Source organism: Vanellus vanellus, assembly GCF_965231255.1.
Source record: "Vanellus vanellus genome assembly, chromosome: 17".
Taxonomy (NCBI): Eukaryota; Metazoa; Chordata; class Aves; order Charadriiformes; family Charadriidae; genus Vanellus; species Vanellus vanellus.
Window position 1 is genome coordinate 14,402,419 of NC_138922.1, and position 17,160 is coordinate 14,419,578.

Genomic DNA, 17,160 nt, shown 5'->3' on the forward strand with positions numbered 1-17,160 from the left:
GGGAAGCCAGAGGAACACCGCGCTCCCTGCGCTTCTCCCCACACACCCTCCCACCTCACCAGCGCAAAAAGGTCACGCTGGGAAACGGAAGAGAGAAAATGACCGTCTGTAGGCAGAGAGGCCAGCTTCTAACAAACAAAGAAATGTGCGCTGCCTTCTGCAGTGCAGGTGTTAACCTATCGGCAGATATACGTTTTAATCAATGCTTTAGTAAAAGGGTTCGAGGCCCTTACACGCAATTCCTCAGGAAGGAGGGCAGTCATTTCTGCTGCAAGCAGCACGCGGTACACTGAAAAATAACCCTACAGTAAGGTCTTTGCATCTCAAGATCTAGAACTGTTCTAGCAAGACATCATCTCCCGAGACTCAATTAGTTTATATTTCTGGGCACAATCACCTGTGTAAAATACTGAGAGCGGGGGGACGCGTTAGCGCAGGCTCCGTGCCAGCCACGGCGCGCGCCGCTCCCGCGGCTTTGCTCAGCTGCAGACAAGAACCAGCTCTGCATAAACGGTACTCAACTCTCTCCCTCCACACGCTGTAGATGGATTTTCAAAAGGCAAAAAGGAAGAGGAAACAGAGCAGACACTCACATGGTCAGTGTTGTGTTGAAATCAAGGCCAAGTCTGCTGTGACAGAGTTGAGTTTCTAAAATTCTGACCTGCACTACGGCAATCAATTAATCTGTCCAAACATCAATCTATAAAGTAGAAATACCATGTATACCAATATTCCCATCGTTCAAACCCACAGCAATTCTCTTAATTAATATTTTTACTAAGAAAGACTGTGATTTTTGAGACTAATAATTCACACAATGAAAAACACGGATGAACTTTCCAGGGCCTTGCGAAACAGGCAAACAAAATAAACCCTTCAGCCACCCAAAATTTTGATCTATGGTACTCAGAGGTTCTTAAAGGAGTAGGGCAAAGAAGTGTAAGACATTCGGTGTCTTCACTGCCCTTTCATGTACGAGTTCGACAGCAAAGACCCATCAAAGTGATCTATCTGCTGCATTATCAGAGATAACAGAAGTACATTCTTCCAAAGACCGACACTTCAGACAGTTCCTTTGTTTTCGCCCACCGAGTAGGGTAATACAATTGACCAATAAACTCATTCTTTACCATCTTCATAATTGAAAAATTCTGTCTGTCTGAAGAGGAAATCTATTTGGCGTCTCTGACGGGGAACAGAATAGTCGTGTTACAAACCCAGAGCAAAGCAACCTGATAAGCTACGGAGAAGTTTCAGATGCTTTTTCACAAATTCTGCAACCTATTAAGTTCTTTCATTCTTTAAATACTTTTTTTTTCCCCTCCATTCTAATCCCAGAGGCAGCAGTGACACACTTTGGCTTTCTCAAGTCGTCCAAATGAGCCAAGGCCCGTCCTTGCTCGCAGCTGAGTTGTGCCTCTTTCAGCAAAGACTCTCGCCATACCCTGTGCGGAGGCGAAGCTACGCTCAAGTCATCGCTTCTCCTCTAGTGATATCTCTAGTGGCATCTTCCGCCTTCGGCCTCACCTCCCTCGGCGAAGCGGTCGTGGCAGATAAAGCCATCTGCAATGGGCGCCTGTCCCCAGGGCAGCTGTGGCAGATTCCCACCTCTGCAACACAAAGTCTTCTTCTTACTGAAACCGATACTCCTCTATCTGCACAGCTTTTCGCTCACGCACATTAGCCATACTTTATTTACTAACAAAAGGGAAAAAATGTATTTCCCATTCAAGTGCTGTTTTGGAGGCAGCTCTTTAAAGAAGACAATGCACCACGCGGCGCTACAACATTATCTTTTCTCAGGTATCTTAGAGAAGCGTTAACTGCTTCTCTATCGCTCCCAAGTTATCAATTCTTTTTGTGCTTGCTTTCTTTGGAGACTGAACAGGATTTAGATGTTGCATTAAGAAAGAGTACCAGCCTCTATATTCCACGAACAACGAAAACCAGATATAATGGGGTTGCAAACATACTTATAAGTACGTTGTAATTAATTTTTATGTTTCTGGTGGAACTGTGTATAATCTGACAGCACTTGGCCAGTGCTCTGTGCCATCCAAAGAAAAGGGATTCTCATAAAAAAAATATATATATATATATATAAACAGCCGTGGCTTCCCTCCGCCTTCACTCCGTCAGACTCAAGAGAACGGCAAGCTCCTCTAATCTCCTTTCAGTAAGACACACTAACAATTATCTTGATCACTCGAGCAGCCCCTCTGAGTACCGGGTCCAGCTTCACCTCACTTTTCATGAATGTGCACAAGTCAGTAGTTTATAGTTTTCCAAATGAATTCTCCCCCACGCTTTGTGTGACGCTGTAAGCACTTCCCTACCTCTGGTACCAAGTCGTCTGCTTTCTATTAATAATAAGCAGTTAGCTCCGTAAGGCTTCAGCAGCGAAGGAAATCAAAAGATACCGGATGGAAAGCTGATGTACAACCCTGAAAGTATTTTCATAATCAAATTAACCGGTAGTTTTAACCTGTGTGGCAAAGAGAAGAAGTACTAAAGCAGTTTTCCTATGGAACCTCACATATTTTGCAAAATAAAAAAACAGAGCAAATGGAATTTAATATTTTTGTCAGCATAAAGACGGACATGGTTACTCGTGCTCATCCTTCTCGCGGTAGCCCCGCGCCCTTGGCTGCAGCCTGCTTTGTCGCCTTGCACAGAGGAGCTTTTCCTGCACACGCTGCGCCTGAGCAATTTATCTGTCACACAGCAGAATCCACCAGGGACGCCTCCGGCCGCCCGCCTCCCGCAACAGCTTCAAAGTCATCCTAGAGCTCAGCGAGAGCCAAGGCAAAAAGGAAGTGCACGAAGAAAGCAGGGAACGGGACGGTGAAGTTGGGCTGATTTGTAACCCACTCAGGAACAGAATGAGAAAACAAAGCAAAAATCCAGAAGGTGCGTTGTACAAACAATGGAGAAAGGCTCCGAAAAATATCCCAATGAAAGTCGCAGGCTGACAGGAAAGCCTGAAAAAGGAGAGCAGCGTATGCCCACCAGACACTTTCCTTGACGCAGAAAGACGGTAACCTTCATCTATTACCAACACTATTGATCTGTGTCTTGCAGCTTCATGTTCTTCCCAGGCCGGAGACTTTGGGAAGTTCCTTATCTTTACAAAGTACGGCATTATCACTGGGAAGAGAAGGAATAATGACGAATCTACACATCTCAAGCTATCAGACTGGTTTCCGTCAGTAGAATGGACTTTCCAATTGCCAAAAGAGACACCACGAAAGCACCTCCAAAAAAGTGGAATTTAGAATGAAAAGAATTAGAGCCAGGGATCCTGTTAATTCTGCTTGCAGGCTGTATTTGTGACAGTCAGTTGCCTGAGTAATTAATATTCCTTCCTTGAAGTTGTTTTTTTAAAAGAAAAAACAACAAAACACTCTTCGAACTGTGACAGTGTAGGAAGTCAGCCTTTAGAAAGCGCGCTCTCTGTGTCAGCTGAGGGTGGCAGCAACCTCTGGCAGTGGGGACTCCGACCATGCCAAGATGCTGCACAAAGAATCCTGACGTCTTACCTGCCACTTTGCATTCCAGATTTACTTCAATAAATTTATTACTAATTACATTTGCAATGAAAGACAGCTCTTCGTTAGAAACACATTAAACTTAAGCAGCCTGTGAAGGCGAAACCACCAGTGACAATCCCTCTGGGGACCGGGTTTATTTTATTTTGGTTTGCATTTTTACATTCAGTTCAGCAGCACAAAACTCTAACTACATCCGAATACACACCCAAATACTAGACTTTTGCAACTAAAATAAATATGTCTAGTCCACCTCAGCATTTATCTCGGCAGAAAAGACCATTAGGGCACAAATTGATTCTATTAACACTACCATTTAATTAGTGCTTGTATTAAAAATCATTCCGAGTTTAATAGGATAGCAAACTGAACCAGAAAGATTGGAGCAGCAAAATTATTTGCAAATTAATCTGCCTTCTCACACAGTTTTAAACACATTTTTCAGCTGTATATGGCAAAGCAAACTTAAACTTCACCCCGCGGCACAAACCCCAGTGAAACCGTGGGGACGGACTGAGCTCACCTCCAGCTCTTGCTCCCTCTGTAGTGCAAACTGTTTGAACGACTTGACAATAAGGCCAGCGTTGGAGCAGTCGTAGACGAAAATGGAAGGACTGCCCATCCAGGTCTGCAGGTCGTATATGGAGAGAGGAATATACTGAGTATAGTTCTGGAAGAAGAGAAAAAACACTCGAGTTACAAAGCGGCAGAGAAGCAACAGGACTTTCATTGGTGAGATAATAAAAGCTACACAAAAAATCCAATTCTGAAATCACAAAATAACCCCTAGATTGAACACTGGGCATATTAATCAACACAAATACCAATCAACATCTACCAATAATGAGGACTACAAACCTAGCTCCAGCGCAAGCGACAAGTAGATTTTATTGGGGTATTGTTTGAAATTATAACCTCTAAACTAAAATTCTGGAGCTCAGAGAGTGCTCTGACACGTGCTCACACTCCCAACCAGCATTTCACAGCCCGATTTTATCTCAAATTTCTGCAACACGGATAAAGGATGTAAACCAGCTGTCTTTAATTTAACATCAAACGTCTCAAACTGAAAACTCCATCAATAAATCAAGATTGATAATTAAGACTATGTAGCCCATCAGCGGTTACCCCATCCGAGTTTAATGAGATGCTTCATGATTTTATTACAGCCTTTAACTTCTGTGCTTCAGAATTACCCAATAAAATTAAACCCAACAAAGCCTGCCCTCGACAAGTGAAGTACCGACAATTTAGTCTCTGTAAATATGAAGTATTTTGTACCTTCGCTTCCACTTAATCCCCCCAAATAATTGGAGGCAAGTGCTTCTTAAAATACAAGGAGGACGCGAAATCAGACATTTAAAATTAGCTACGAAGGGCCACACCCTAAACTCCGTGGCAGAACGGAACGAATAAACCAGAGCAGATTTCTGCCGTTTGAGCCTGAAGAGTCCTCTCCCAATACCCAGTGGCCGACTCGGAGCCCTCCCCGTCTGCGCCAGAGGGCAACTGTTCGTGGCCACCCAGCGCTGGACCCGGCCCAAAACCCACAGCGAAAGCCGTGAGGTTCCTCTTACCACCAGCAGAGTGATGGATGGGATCATAACTCCCGTTTAAAGCCAAGAGCCTTTACACAGCTGTAATAAAACCAGTAAACTTTTACAAAAATCAAATTTTCAAGGACACTTATCAGGGTGTATAAAGCCAGAAGTGATCATAAACCGTATGTTAGATAAGGTAGGAAATAGTAAGGCGTCTCAAAATCCAATTTTGCCCATATAAAACAGTTTCGGTTGTTTCATTAAAATTAATAGGAAAAATTGTTTCTAAAAGCCAAAGTCTTAGAGAGTGAGGAACTCCGCAAATTGCTGCAGGGCAGAATGACGCGTGAACGACTCGCCCTGGGCCCAGAGCTCTGCTGAGGGCAGCGCTCCTCTGGAGCACACTCCAGTCACAGTAAGTTTCGCATGAGAAGGACTGACTGCTCTGGCACGGGTAACGGGGGATTTTATGGGCACGCCTTGGTTTATATTTATAATGCGTATTGCTACAGTTAAGGCTGGATTATAGCTGTGATTAATATTGCGATATTACAAAACAGAAGAACTTTATGTTCTGACTTTACTGCACGGGTCACATATAACTTACGAAATTTGCTAATGATATGTAAATGAGATAGTTTGAAGAAAAAAGGAGTGTTGAATAATAGTTCTCTAGCACGCGTGCTCGGGGTGATCTCCTGGTGCTTGCTCGCCTTGCCTCGGCCAGGCAGAACTTGTCCCTACGTTTTGTTCTCAGTATTGGCTTTGGGTCTTAGCAGGAAAGTTTCTGCTCTGTTAACACAACTCCCAACATCCCTTTGCGACTGTTCAGAGAAATGATATCACAAACGGCCAACCGGAAACTGATTTTGAACAGATTGCATCACCAATTGCTTAACAAACAACTCAAAAATATTTTTTAAAAAAAACATTCTTCACATTTTGCAGAGATGTTCCCCAGAACTTCAGAATAAAGACGTTTGAAGTCAGAGGGTTTTGATTGTTACCTTTTTGAAACCATGTTGGGCTTTTCTCAGAAAATAGTGGCAAGCAAAGCTAGAAAGAGAACATTGCTCCTTATTAATACAACAGCACTCACGATAAAGATATGCAAAGCACATTATTGCATCTTCAACATCTGGCAAAATGCCAGATAATGCCAAATTAACGGGTTTACAAGGACTGTCTCAACCCTCCTTTGCATGCGATACTGTACAGCAAGCCAGAGCGGGAGCCTACACTGAAATAATGCCCAATTCCATAATTAAGCACTGGCTTGTAACGGGCGTCCACAGGAGCAGCCCGTGTGAACCAGCGAGCCGCGGCGATCTCCTCCAGCGGGGGGGAGGACTGCAGCTCCTGGCCCTTCCCTGCTCACCCAGAGGGTGTTTCAGCAGAGCTGTGGACGGGATGAGCGATACGTGAATAATTTCCAAAGGTCTTAATAGGGACACAACGATGATGCACATTTCGTGTTTCGTCTTCTCATATTAGCAGCAGAATTTGCTTCTGACTACACACACATTTCATGTCTTTTTGTTCAACAATAAGACATAACAGACCCAGGGAAAGGAAATTTTCAAATTATTCATTCCTTCCAAAGCATGGCACAATTTCTCTTTCCGTCTCCTATCAAAGATGAAACAATGCTTGAAGCTATTCTCTAAAGAGATTTCTCTAAAGCTAAACAGCTCCCTTGGAAAGTTGCTGTGCTCAGCTTCTGTCCTGGGATTTCTGAACTTCGTGGAATCCCTCAGAAATCTCAGGAAAGGAACCTTGTGGCAACGAACCTAGGGAATTCATCCTCAATTCTTTCTGTGCATCTTATTATCTCTCTAACCAAAAGAGTTCAGGAACATTTTGTTTGTCGAGCTGCAAAGCAAAAAATACCAAACTAAAGCACTATAAACGCCTTCAGGTGGTGCCGCGGAGGAGCACTGCGCTTGCTGAGCGGCTGGGACTAAAAGCCGGGAAACAAAAATTACAACCGAAAAGACTTTCTGCTCCCCTTAGTGCTGTCCCCGAGCCCAGGCAGTGAGGGAGCTGAAGCGCGCCCCGAAGCCTGCGCTGGAGGGGAGGAAGGGCACGGGGAAGCTGCCGGCTCCTTTTCTACAGAGCAGGTAGAAGGAAAGTCAGGTTTAAATCCTAATAAAATTGAATGCAGATGAATATTAGATTATTTATTTACTGCCGTCCTCTTCATCTGTCAGGCTAGACTGAACATCAAAGGAAAGGCTTGCTTCACAGGCGGAGCCGCAAAGGTGAAGGTAACCACAGCAAGCACAACTTGTCAAAATCTATAAAAAATTGAACTCGAGGAAAACGTGCCTGCAGGAGAGAAAGCGGGTTTAGGTTTTAAAGCCCAAGCTGTTACCTGCCAGCTCTTCAAGTGCCCTATCCGAATCGTCCCACACTCCTTCCTCTGTCACACCGCTCTGCGGTAGCATTTGAATGCTGTTAACGGGACAGAGGGCATGAGATGCGGAGCTGAAGTGAACCAGGCTATACGATACTTCTGGAAGGTTTTACCCTTTTTAACCTACATATCAGAATATACCACACTTAATCTCTCCTGAACACGCTCCTGCCGTGCGAGGAAGGCTCCTTGCAGGGCACAGAGATCAGCTGCCAGTGCAGGGGTGTCCCCCGACAGCGCTGGGGACAGTGTGCCGGTGCTCTGCCAGCGCCGCAGCGCCGCCGTCAGCGCCGGGGCAGAGCCGGACAGGGCCACCCGCCCGGGGTGCCGCCGTGCCACCCAGAACAGGCCAGCCCGTCCGCTGGCCCTCTGGCAACTAACTCAACCAGCTACGCAGGCGGGCGGTTTTTCAGAAGAGCAGGTAATAAAGCATAAGAGAGAAGCACTTCCCTTATATTACCATTTTAAAACATCGGTTCAGACAGAGCACCAACTGTGCAAGGGCAAAGATCTAAATTAATTTTAAAATACCAACTCCTGAGAAATTAAGAAGAATATATTAATGAAGATCTAAAACTACGTGAACTTTCTCCAGCACCATTACAAAGTGCTCCTACACCCCCACACCTATTTCTGTCTCTGATCGCTTACTGGCACGTGTTGGGAGACTTAAATAATCTCTGGCGCTGAGGAGAGATGCTTATAGCAGCCACGTCCTCTTCCCCCACCCGCACCGTACCTCCCCCTACCCCAAACACAGAATTGCTTGGGGTCTTCTGACAACACCGCGATATGCCTGGCACCACAAGCTTTAGTACGAGCTGAAAGCCATAGTCCCTCACAAAACATGAGGAATAAACAAACCTAAGTGGTGTGACAGCAAAAGTAGCATTTCCAAAGATGGCTGGTTGTTATAGGGGACATGGGATCACAGAATCACAGAATGGTTTGGGTTGGAAGGGATCTTAAAGCCCATCTCATTCCACCCCCAGCCCCGGGCAGGGACACCTCCCCCCAGCCCAGGTTGCTCCCAGCCCCGTCCAACCCGGCCTTGAGCACCTCCAGGGATGGGGCAGCCACAGCTCCTCGGGGCACCCTGCGCCGGGGGCTCACCGCCCTCACGGGGAAGAATTTCTCCCCGCTGTCTCCCCTAAATCTGCCCTCTGCCGGTGCCAAACTGCCCTCCCTCGTCCCACGGCTCCCCTCCCTGACCCAGAGTCCCTCCCCGGCTCTGCTGGAGCCCCTTTAGGCACTGGAAGGGGCTCGGAGGTCTCCCCGGAGCCTTCTCCTCTCCAGGCTGACCCCCCCCACCTCTCCCCGCCTGTCCTCCCAGCAGAGGGGCTCCAGCCCTCCCAGCAGCTCCGGGGCCTCCTCCGGCCCCGCTCCGACAGCTCCGTGTCCTTCTGCTGTTGAGGGCTCCAGAGCTGGAGGCAATATGAAAGGTCCCTTTCAGCTCTGCCTTGATGCTCTTATAACTGAGGCTTTACGTTCATGCACGAGCATTGTAAATCTAATTTTAAAATGTCAGCACAGTCAATTTTCAGTACCTCTACTATTTCAATTCCAGAGCGCTGTAATACTGAGCCAGTGCTTAGATCTGAGACTGAATTCCTTAGGACTAATTTCTAAACACTGCTGATCCCCCTCCCCCCCCAAGTATTCCCTTAAATTTAAGTCTTTGCTTAAAAGATAAGTTCTACTTCTGATTATTTCTTTTTAAAAAAGCCAATATTTGGCAACATGCTGCAAAAATTACTAAATTTCAGCTTCTCCCATCAACCTCTACGACAACCAATTTTTTTTTTTCACAGTCCGTAAAATAAACCAGAGAGACCTCAGCTCCTAATCCCCAGTGCTGTCCACACCACACCGCCCCAGCTGATGCTGCAGGCAAACTGGCAAATACCCAGTAAGCTCTTAATAAAGCATTTGGCACAGCACACAACTTCATGGAGCAGCAATTTCCTCTTCTTCCATGTGTACTACATTCTGCCCAGCATTCTTTCTGGCTTATTTATCACCCACTGGCTGTTAAGTAAGAAGAAGGTCACTCCTATTTGTTCTTAAACACCAAATTCAGCTTCAAAATGAATTAGTATTCAGATCAATTGTTTATGGGTCTGAATACTAATCAAGTCTCCAATATAGATGCACCAGAATAAAGTGATGCCCTCTTGCACTTTCTCCCCTTCCCTTCTCCCCTGCTCTTTCAAATTACCAGTGAATGCTCATTCAATTATAAAAATAATACATGTGAAGTATGAGAAAAGAATCTCCATAAGCCCACAAAATAAAACAGGAGCATATCTATAATAACAAAGGCGAGTCCTATGTCAGCTGAATGGACTTTTCAGCTACAAGCAGTCTCTCACCGTTTCCTAAGACTCCATTCTAACTCAGTTGCCTTTAATAGACACTAAATAGCTCAACTAAAGGGAAAGCAAAGTACATTTAGGTCACACTTGGAATCGCTGGAAAGGCGTTGCATGTGATCTGCAAAGATGTACAAATTACTGATACAAACCAGGGCTACGCAGAAGTCACAAAAGTCTTTAAACAAATAAAAGATCCGTATCAGACTGTACCGGCGGCTCTTCAGCGCTCTCTCTGGAAGCGGAGCTGCCCGCGTTGTTTGTTGCCCTCGTGCAGTATCTCCAGGCAGCTTGAACCCCGGCTGCTCAGAGTTGTTAGACATTTTAAGCATAAACTTCACTGTAAGAACTTAATAATCAGTAAGTGACATCAGGCAGCAAAGCCAAGTCCATCGGGGAGCGCCACCGCTCGCTCCGGCCAGGACGGAGCCGGGCTGCCGGCCCTGGAAAGCGGACGAAGCCAGTGAGAGTAGGCGGCTTTTCCGCGTTCCGTGCACCTGAGAGAAGAGACCCGCGGGCCCCGCCGGGAGGTGAGGGACCACCTGTTTGGTCTCAGGACTTCAAGAACACAAAGAAAGCAAAAGGCTGTCAGCAGGGGATCAAAAAAAAATACCTGTCATGCATTTTAAACCCTGAAAATTCAGTTTTTCTCTGACAGAGCACTTCAAGAATTAACATCGCAGTGAAACCGATGCAGCTGTTCAGCGCCGCTTCGCGAAGACGCACCTTATTGAAGACCCAGATCTCCCCATTCACTGTTGGCCTGGGGACGCCGTGTCCGTTGTAGTGGAAAAGTACCCGCTCTTCCTTGGCGTTCCGCCGCAGAGACGTACACAGTTTCTTAACTTCATCCACCGTAGGATCGAGACTCTGCTTGTATCTGGCCTAGTAACATAAAAGGTGAGATAATCATTTTAAATGTAAACCCAAATCTGTTTAAGATGCAGGCACCTAGTTAAGATAGAAGCATGTATACAAACTGGTTATGTTGGAAAAAGAAAACACAAAACATTTACTGTAGAGCTGAATAAACAAAATATGTCTCCTACTGCTGTGTGGGACTGCACATACCACGACAACACAGGTTCAACTGAGTTTATGGAATCTCTGAACTCCGACCCATTTCACCCAGGGATTACGAACACTCAAAATGACTTAGGAAGGTCAAATACGTTTTCAGCATTAGCCAGCCTCAAAAATAACCCTGCACGATTCTCTAATCCTCAAATTAATTCCCTGTCCATCTCCAACTGAACACGTTTCCCTCTTAAAGACAGAAAACAGTAGAAATCAGATATTCTGTAAGCAGATCTCATACTGAAGAGTTCCTTCCCTCCCGTCCGGAGAAGGGACACGGCTCTCGCTTCAAGCCTTAAAAGGACCGACCGTAGCAGAGCGGAGGGCAGAGGAGAGGTGCAGACAGCTATCCTTCATGGCGTAAGAATAAGAATAGCAGCAGCCTCATCCTCTTCCTCTTCCTCAGCCCTGCCTAGTTACTTCCCCTTCTATTAATAAGATGGGTATAAAAGAAGCCTGGCCAACACCTCTGCAAAAACCTAGACGGAGTCTGGCCTTGTCTAGATGGATCCACAGCAGACACAGTGACAAATTTTATGGCAAAAAGTTCGCTTTCAAAACCAAACACAGCGGCTTCGTGCCGCCGTGCCACGCGCGCTGTGGGCACGCTCGCCGGCAGTAAGGAGTTTACTTTGAACTTGCAGCTCTCCCCGTCCCGGCAGCTCGCCACCACTGCTGGTTCCACCAGCCCAGAAAGTCACAGCTCAATAGCTCTTGTCTGCTCTTCCCACAGAAGAGGCACAGAGAAGACCCCTGACTACACGCACAGCAGTTACTGGCAGACACTAAAAGGGACTACAGAAAGTACAGAATTACAGGGAAAGGAATGCCTGTGCACTCAGCAAGTGTGTGACAATTTTATTCAACATTCAGTGATAGATAAAACCAGGGAAAAACCAAAGTAACCTAACACTAACCTACTTTTAAATCAACTTACTATTAGCTGTTAAGATCAGGCACTGGGTTACTCCAGACCGTATTGCGCACCTCTCCCTAAAGAAGGGTTATGACTATAACAATATTTCATAAGCTCACCTCAAAACCTGCTTATGCTTTAAGACAACACCATTCTCATGATAAAAGCGCACAACAGTCCCGGGAATCTGATATTCACACAGCTGGGTAAAAAGAGGGAAAACTGATCGAGAGCCCTGGGCAACCCACTCCTGCTTTTGGAAAAAATGTATATTCCGTACCCTCACAGTTTTGGCTGTGGACGCTCCATTACCGTTCCGAGCCACACAGCTCTGCGAGCGTGTAAACCATAGCACGTTTCTAGGATTGAGAAAAAAAAACTGTTAAAAACCCCCAATACTTCAAAAACATTTTTACTTGACTAAGTTCAAGACGCCTATGGAGTAGCTAGTTTGTCATACTCAAAAGTGTGGTTTTTTTGAAGCAAGACCAAATAATAACAAAAAGTCTTTCAACTGTCCTTTGAGAGCCTTTTTCTTCCTCTCTTCTGGAGATCTGCAGAATCCAGAGACTGAGGACCCAGAATCACAATGGCTTAAAAGAATTAAAGCCGATGTACTGAAATAAAGACGGAGGTTTAAGCTCAGGACAATCGTATGCATACCCCTACAACAACCGCCTACTGAAAGCCTGTTTACAAACCAAATCAAGGTCTCAGAAGTTTGGGCTTCTTAGGTTTTCTTCTATGACAAAGATAAGAAAGTCTTAAAATACCATAGTAAAAGAGGATGAAGCACTTTAATATAAAAAAGTTTTGCTTATCTATGAAGCTTGAAAAACAGATATCATGCTGTTCAATTAATATGCAGCATCTCGAGCCAACAGGCACGATGGATACAATGGATTATATGGATACATCATTTGCATGATTTGATGATGGATACATCATTTGCATGATTACAACGACGAAGAAAAGCAAGCAAAAGGAGAAAAAATATTAAGAAAGAACCAGTGATCTGACACACTCATCCTTTCCGGGAACTTCCGCACTAAGTAAAGATAAGAGGCTGTATGAATCTTAACACGGGTCCCCCATAGCTCTTTCTCTCTCCTTTCAGTGTTGTTATGAAGGCGCTGATTTGCAAAAATGTGCGCCTTAAATCACGCTCTGCCCGCTGGCAGCTTTACAAGACACTATAACCAGAGTGGTTGGTAATTTTTCAGCTCCTTTTTTCCAAAGCAGAACACTCTTATCGGAACACTCCTCACGTCCTTTGAGCATAAATATTAAATACAGCTCGCAATTAATGGAGGTGAATTCAGACTCTAAAACTAAAGCCTGTAGATCTAAAGATCCAAACTGTAAACATATTACTTGCGCACTGAGAAACACGAGGCTGCGAAGAAGGGGAAGGGGAGGCGGGAGCCTCTCCATACGCACAGCCTCAGCCCCGCCGGACGGCTCCGGACCTCAGGCGTGGGTGTACTGCACCGCAGCCACGCGCGTCCCACCAGACCCACGGATCGGAGTGACAGACTGGACCCGGTGGTGTCTTTTTTCTCTCCCCCCCCCCATCCCCCCAAATATCTTCAAGACTTTTTTCATTGGTATGCAAAAACACCAGGAGAATAAGTACTGTAATTACAAGAAAAGTTCGGGGCTTGTTCATCTGACTGGGGTGCGGGGCGTTAGTTTTGGGGCAGAGGAGCTCCCTGCTTTCTGGGATGCTCTGTGGGACAGGGATGCTATTTTTAATAACTGTTACAAACAAATGAGGCCTCCTTCCAGAACGGAACCACAGAACCGGAAGGTCTTTGAGAAGAACATACAGAAACACCATCAAACCCTTGCTAACCCACGGGCCGCCGCTCCGACCCAGTCCTGGGAAGCACATGGCTGCGGAGCCGCCCCGCAGCATCCCATCGCGTGTAACACGGCTGTCGCCCACACGAGCTGCAGTCCGGGGGGATTCACCCATTCAACAACTTTCCCTTTCCTTTCACAGTGTGAAGAAGCATTTTTTAAACACTGTTTCAGTTCTCCTATGAAAATTTTGCATTTTAGCATCACTACCCTTTTGCTGAAGTTTCCTTTTATCTGTGTCTCCTTCCGTCACGATTCCCGTGTCTCCCCTGGGGATGTGCTGCATCTCATCCCTTCCCTTCCACCTCCAAACAGATGCCTTCAAGCAGGAGTTAGTGCAAAAGGTAACAGAGATCTTAAACCCTCAAAAAGTCTGTTGGGCTCAATCTCAGCAACTTCTGCTGCGATCACGCACACACAACAAAGCTCGATGTTTTGTTTTCCCCTTGTTTTCATGAGCTATTGACCAGTTCCAGACTCTTACTGTGCCTGAGGACCATGCTGGCCCTCCCTGCCTTCTATTATGTGTTGGTGGCAGATATTTTCTGGTGTTTGGCGAGGAGTCTTCGCTTCCTGACGCAATTATCAGACAAGGCAGTCCAGACTTCGATTCCTCCGCAGCCGAAGCCCGGCTGTATCTGTTGCTCCCAGCTGATGTTGCAATCACAGCCTTAGAGCTGTCAAAAAGCCCGACCGGAGCGCCGTGATGGACAAGCACGAAATTGCTGATGGTGATGTCAGCTGGCTTTCTGGTGTGAATTTGATTTTCTGATCACCTCAGTGTCTCACTGAAGAGCTCCTGTCAAAAGCGATAACTTTGTGGTGCCTGTTGCAGACGATCCTCGTTATTCTACTCACGCAGGCAACATTAAAAGTTTTGTTTGTTTATGTAATATTGCCAACCTTTTATGAAACACTCACTGGTTTATCCAACCTTTTCCCTGTATATTTGTTTAAAAATACAGTTATTATGTTACTTTTTAAGACATTTCAATTTTCAGTATGCCACAAACTTCTGGATCAACAGAACATTGTAGTGACAAAGTTGTGGGAAATAGGAGGAGTTTCAATGGAAAGAAGTTCTGGCACCCAAAACAGGGAAAGAAAGCACTTTGGGGCTAAACCCCATGTCCCTTAGCAAGATGTTTTTGCTGTGGATGTTAACATTAACCATGCTTAATGCTGAAATTTAAAGCAAGATGGTTTTGCTCTAAAGCAGTTATGCTGACTGCCTACTGACACACTCTCAGAATTACTTTTCAAATTATTTCCAACTTTCCTATCATGATAAAATCAAAGGAATCATCTTTAAGAGAGAAAATGGGGATTCTCTAAAGAGGTGATGTGTCAAAATCATATAGTTTATTCAAGATGAGAGCAACGCTCTGGCTGTTTCTGGTTTGAAAACTGTCGTCAGGATCTACACCAGCCCCGTGTCCTTTCCATCTGACGAGTGAGCGAGGTCCAGGTGAGCCAGCAGCGCAGGGCTGACCCCACCACTGGGGTTAGCAGCTCTGGGACAACACCGGGGGAGAACTGTCAGCGGGCAAAGAAAGCGGAGTTACCACTGCAGAGCCAGTCCGCTCCCAATCCCCCAACCCAGTCTCACCGGTGGCCGTGCTGCACACTGGGGCTCCAACCCACCCCCCAGACAGCAGCGGCAGTAAAGCACAAGCATCCTCCCGTTTGTTCCACGAGGGATTCAGTTCTTTCAAAGGATAAATAAAACACCCACACGTTTACTGATTAGCAAGTGATAGCAGCAACCTCTCCAAGATGAGCCTGTCTGGAGGGGAGAAACCAATTCACTGTGTTCATCAACCTCCGTCTCACCGGGAAACGTCAGTATGTATTGGCTGCATAAAGTAATTCCCACAGTTCAGTGGATTTTGTGCTTAAAATAATGGCTCTGCTTTGGGAACTTCACCTAATTGCAGGTTTTTTCTTTTACTTTGAATGAGGCCAAACCATCAATCAAACAACGCAGAAAAGCCAAAGCCCCGGGCCCTCCCCCGGGCCCTCCCCCAGCCCCGCGCAGCGGCTGCAGAGCCTCAGCAGTTCTGTGACAAAGCGCTTTCGCTGTCATCCGAGAAACCAGAACCCGACGCGATACCCGCCCTGCGAACGGCGCTGTGCTCAGCCCTGCCAGGCGCTGAGCGCGGGAAGCTCACCGCAGGGTTAGGGCCTACAAAAAGGAAGAAACGCGGAGTGCTAACGGTGACAATTTGAGAGTAAGTGATTTAAGTCGCTGATGTTGCTCAACCCTTACTGGGCAATGGGGAGCCAAAGCGTTTTGGAAGCCGGGCCGGGTTTCCGTCACTGCTGGCACTCATCAGCGCTGCAGGGTGACAGACGCGCGCTGCAGCACTACGGGACTCTCACCAGGGAGACAATTTTTTTTCCCCTCAAAAAAAAAAAAAAAAAAAGAATAAACCTATTTTCCAATCAAAGTTATAAAATTCAAGCCTCGATCTTTCGTTTTCCTGCAGCCTGAGCCCTCGGTTCCAGAACAACCCCACAACACTTAGACCCCAGTGTGTGTGTGATCCGATGCTGGAGCGGCAGCACCTAGCACAGCAGGTACGAACTATAAGAAAAATGCATCTGTTGGCATTCATAACCTTTGCTACTCACAAGTTATAATATCGCCCTGTTCTCATTCAGCATAGCAAAAGCCTGAAGTCACTCACCTTTTACCCCTAAGACACCCCACCAAACCTCATGGGCATAACTTCCATAAAAATAAATTCAGACTTCATTTTTTAAAACTCATATTGGCACGTGACCCCAAAATTGCTTTCCCTAGTAACTTCAAACTGCTGAGGTGCGATGCTTTTGGCGGGTCCGGGTTGCAGAACGTAGCTACTCCGACGGTTTCCCCAGCTGCTACGCAGACGTTCGCTCCCCAACACGCTGCCAGCGCGTACGGCCCCGAGGAAGGTAAAGAGCTGCGCTCATCTGGGTGGAGAACGGGCATCATCTCACAAGGTCAGAGCCTCACACTTGAAAGTTAAGAAATTCGCAGACAGAACTTGGTTGAGCGGGATTTAAGCCCCTTAGACGGCATTTGGCAGATGAAGCTCTACAAGCCGCTCTGGAGCGGGGTCGTGGGGCACCAGCGAGGCACACCGGGCGGGAGAAGTGGGCAGGCGGCAAAATTGCGCCGGCAACTGAAACTCACTGCGTAAGGGCTAAGGAAGCTCTCCATGAAACCACAGCTCTGTATCTCTTCGTATTTGCCCTCCACTCGTTCCCACCTCTCCTCAAAGGGATGAAGATCACCCAAAAGAGGAACGGGTCTGGCAAGACAGCTCTGCTCTTGAGAGCCCCCCCGGCACTGCTACTCGATTCACCATCTAAAGTCGTGTTCCTGATTTATCAACAGAAGAAATTTCTCCAGCATTCAATGTTTGATACTGAAACTGTC

General features: G+C 46.3%; 1 protein-coding gene across 1 annotated transcript in view; it reads right to left on the reverse strand.

Moving 5' to 3' along the window:
• Positions 1-17,160, reverse strand: part of RPTOR (regulatory associated protein of MTOR complex 1) — a 150,654-nt gene that overhangs the window by 95,502 nt on the left and 37,992 nt on the right. Inside the window, exons 4-5 of the mRNA XM_082492144.1 lie at positions 10,604-10,762; positions 4,072-4,218 (exon numbers count right to left, since the gene is read on the reverse strand). Coding sequence (XP_082348270.1) covers positions 4,072-4,218; positions 10,604-10,762 — 306 coding nt within the window. The remainder of the gene's footprint in view (positions 1-4,071; positions 4,219-10,603; positions 10,763-17,160) is intronic.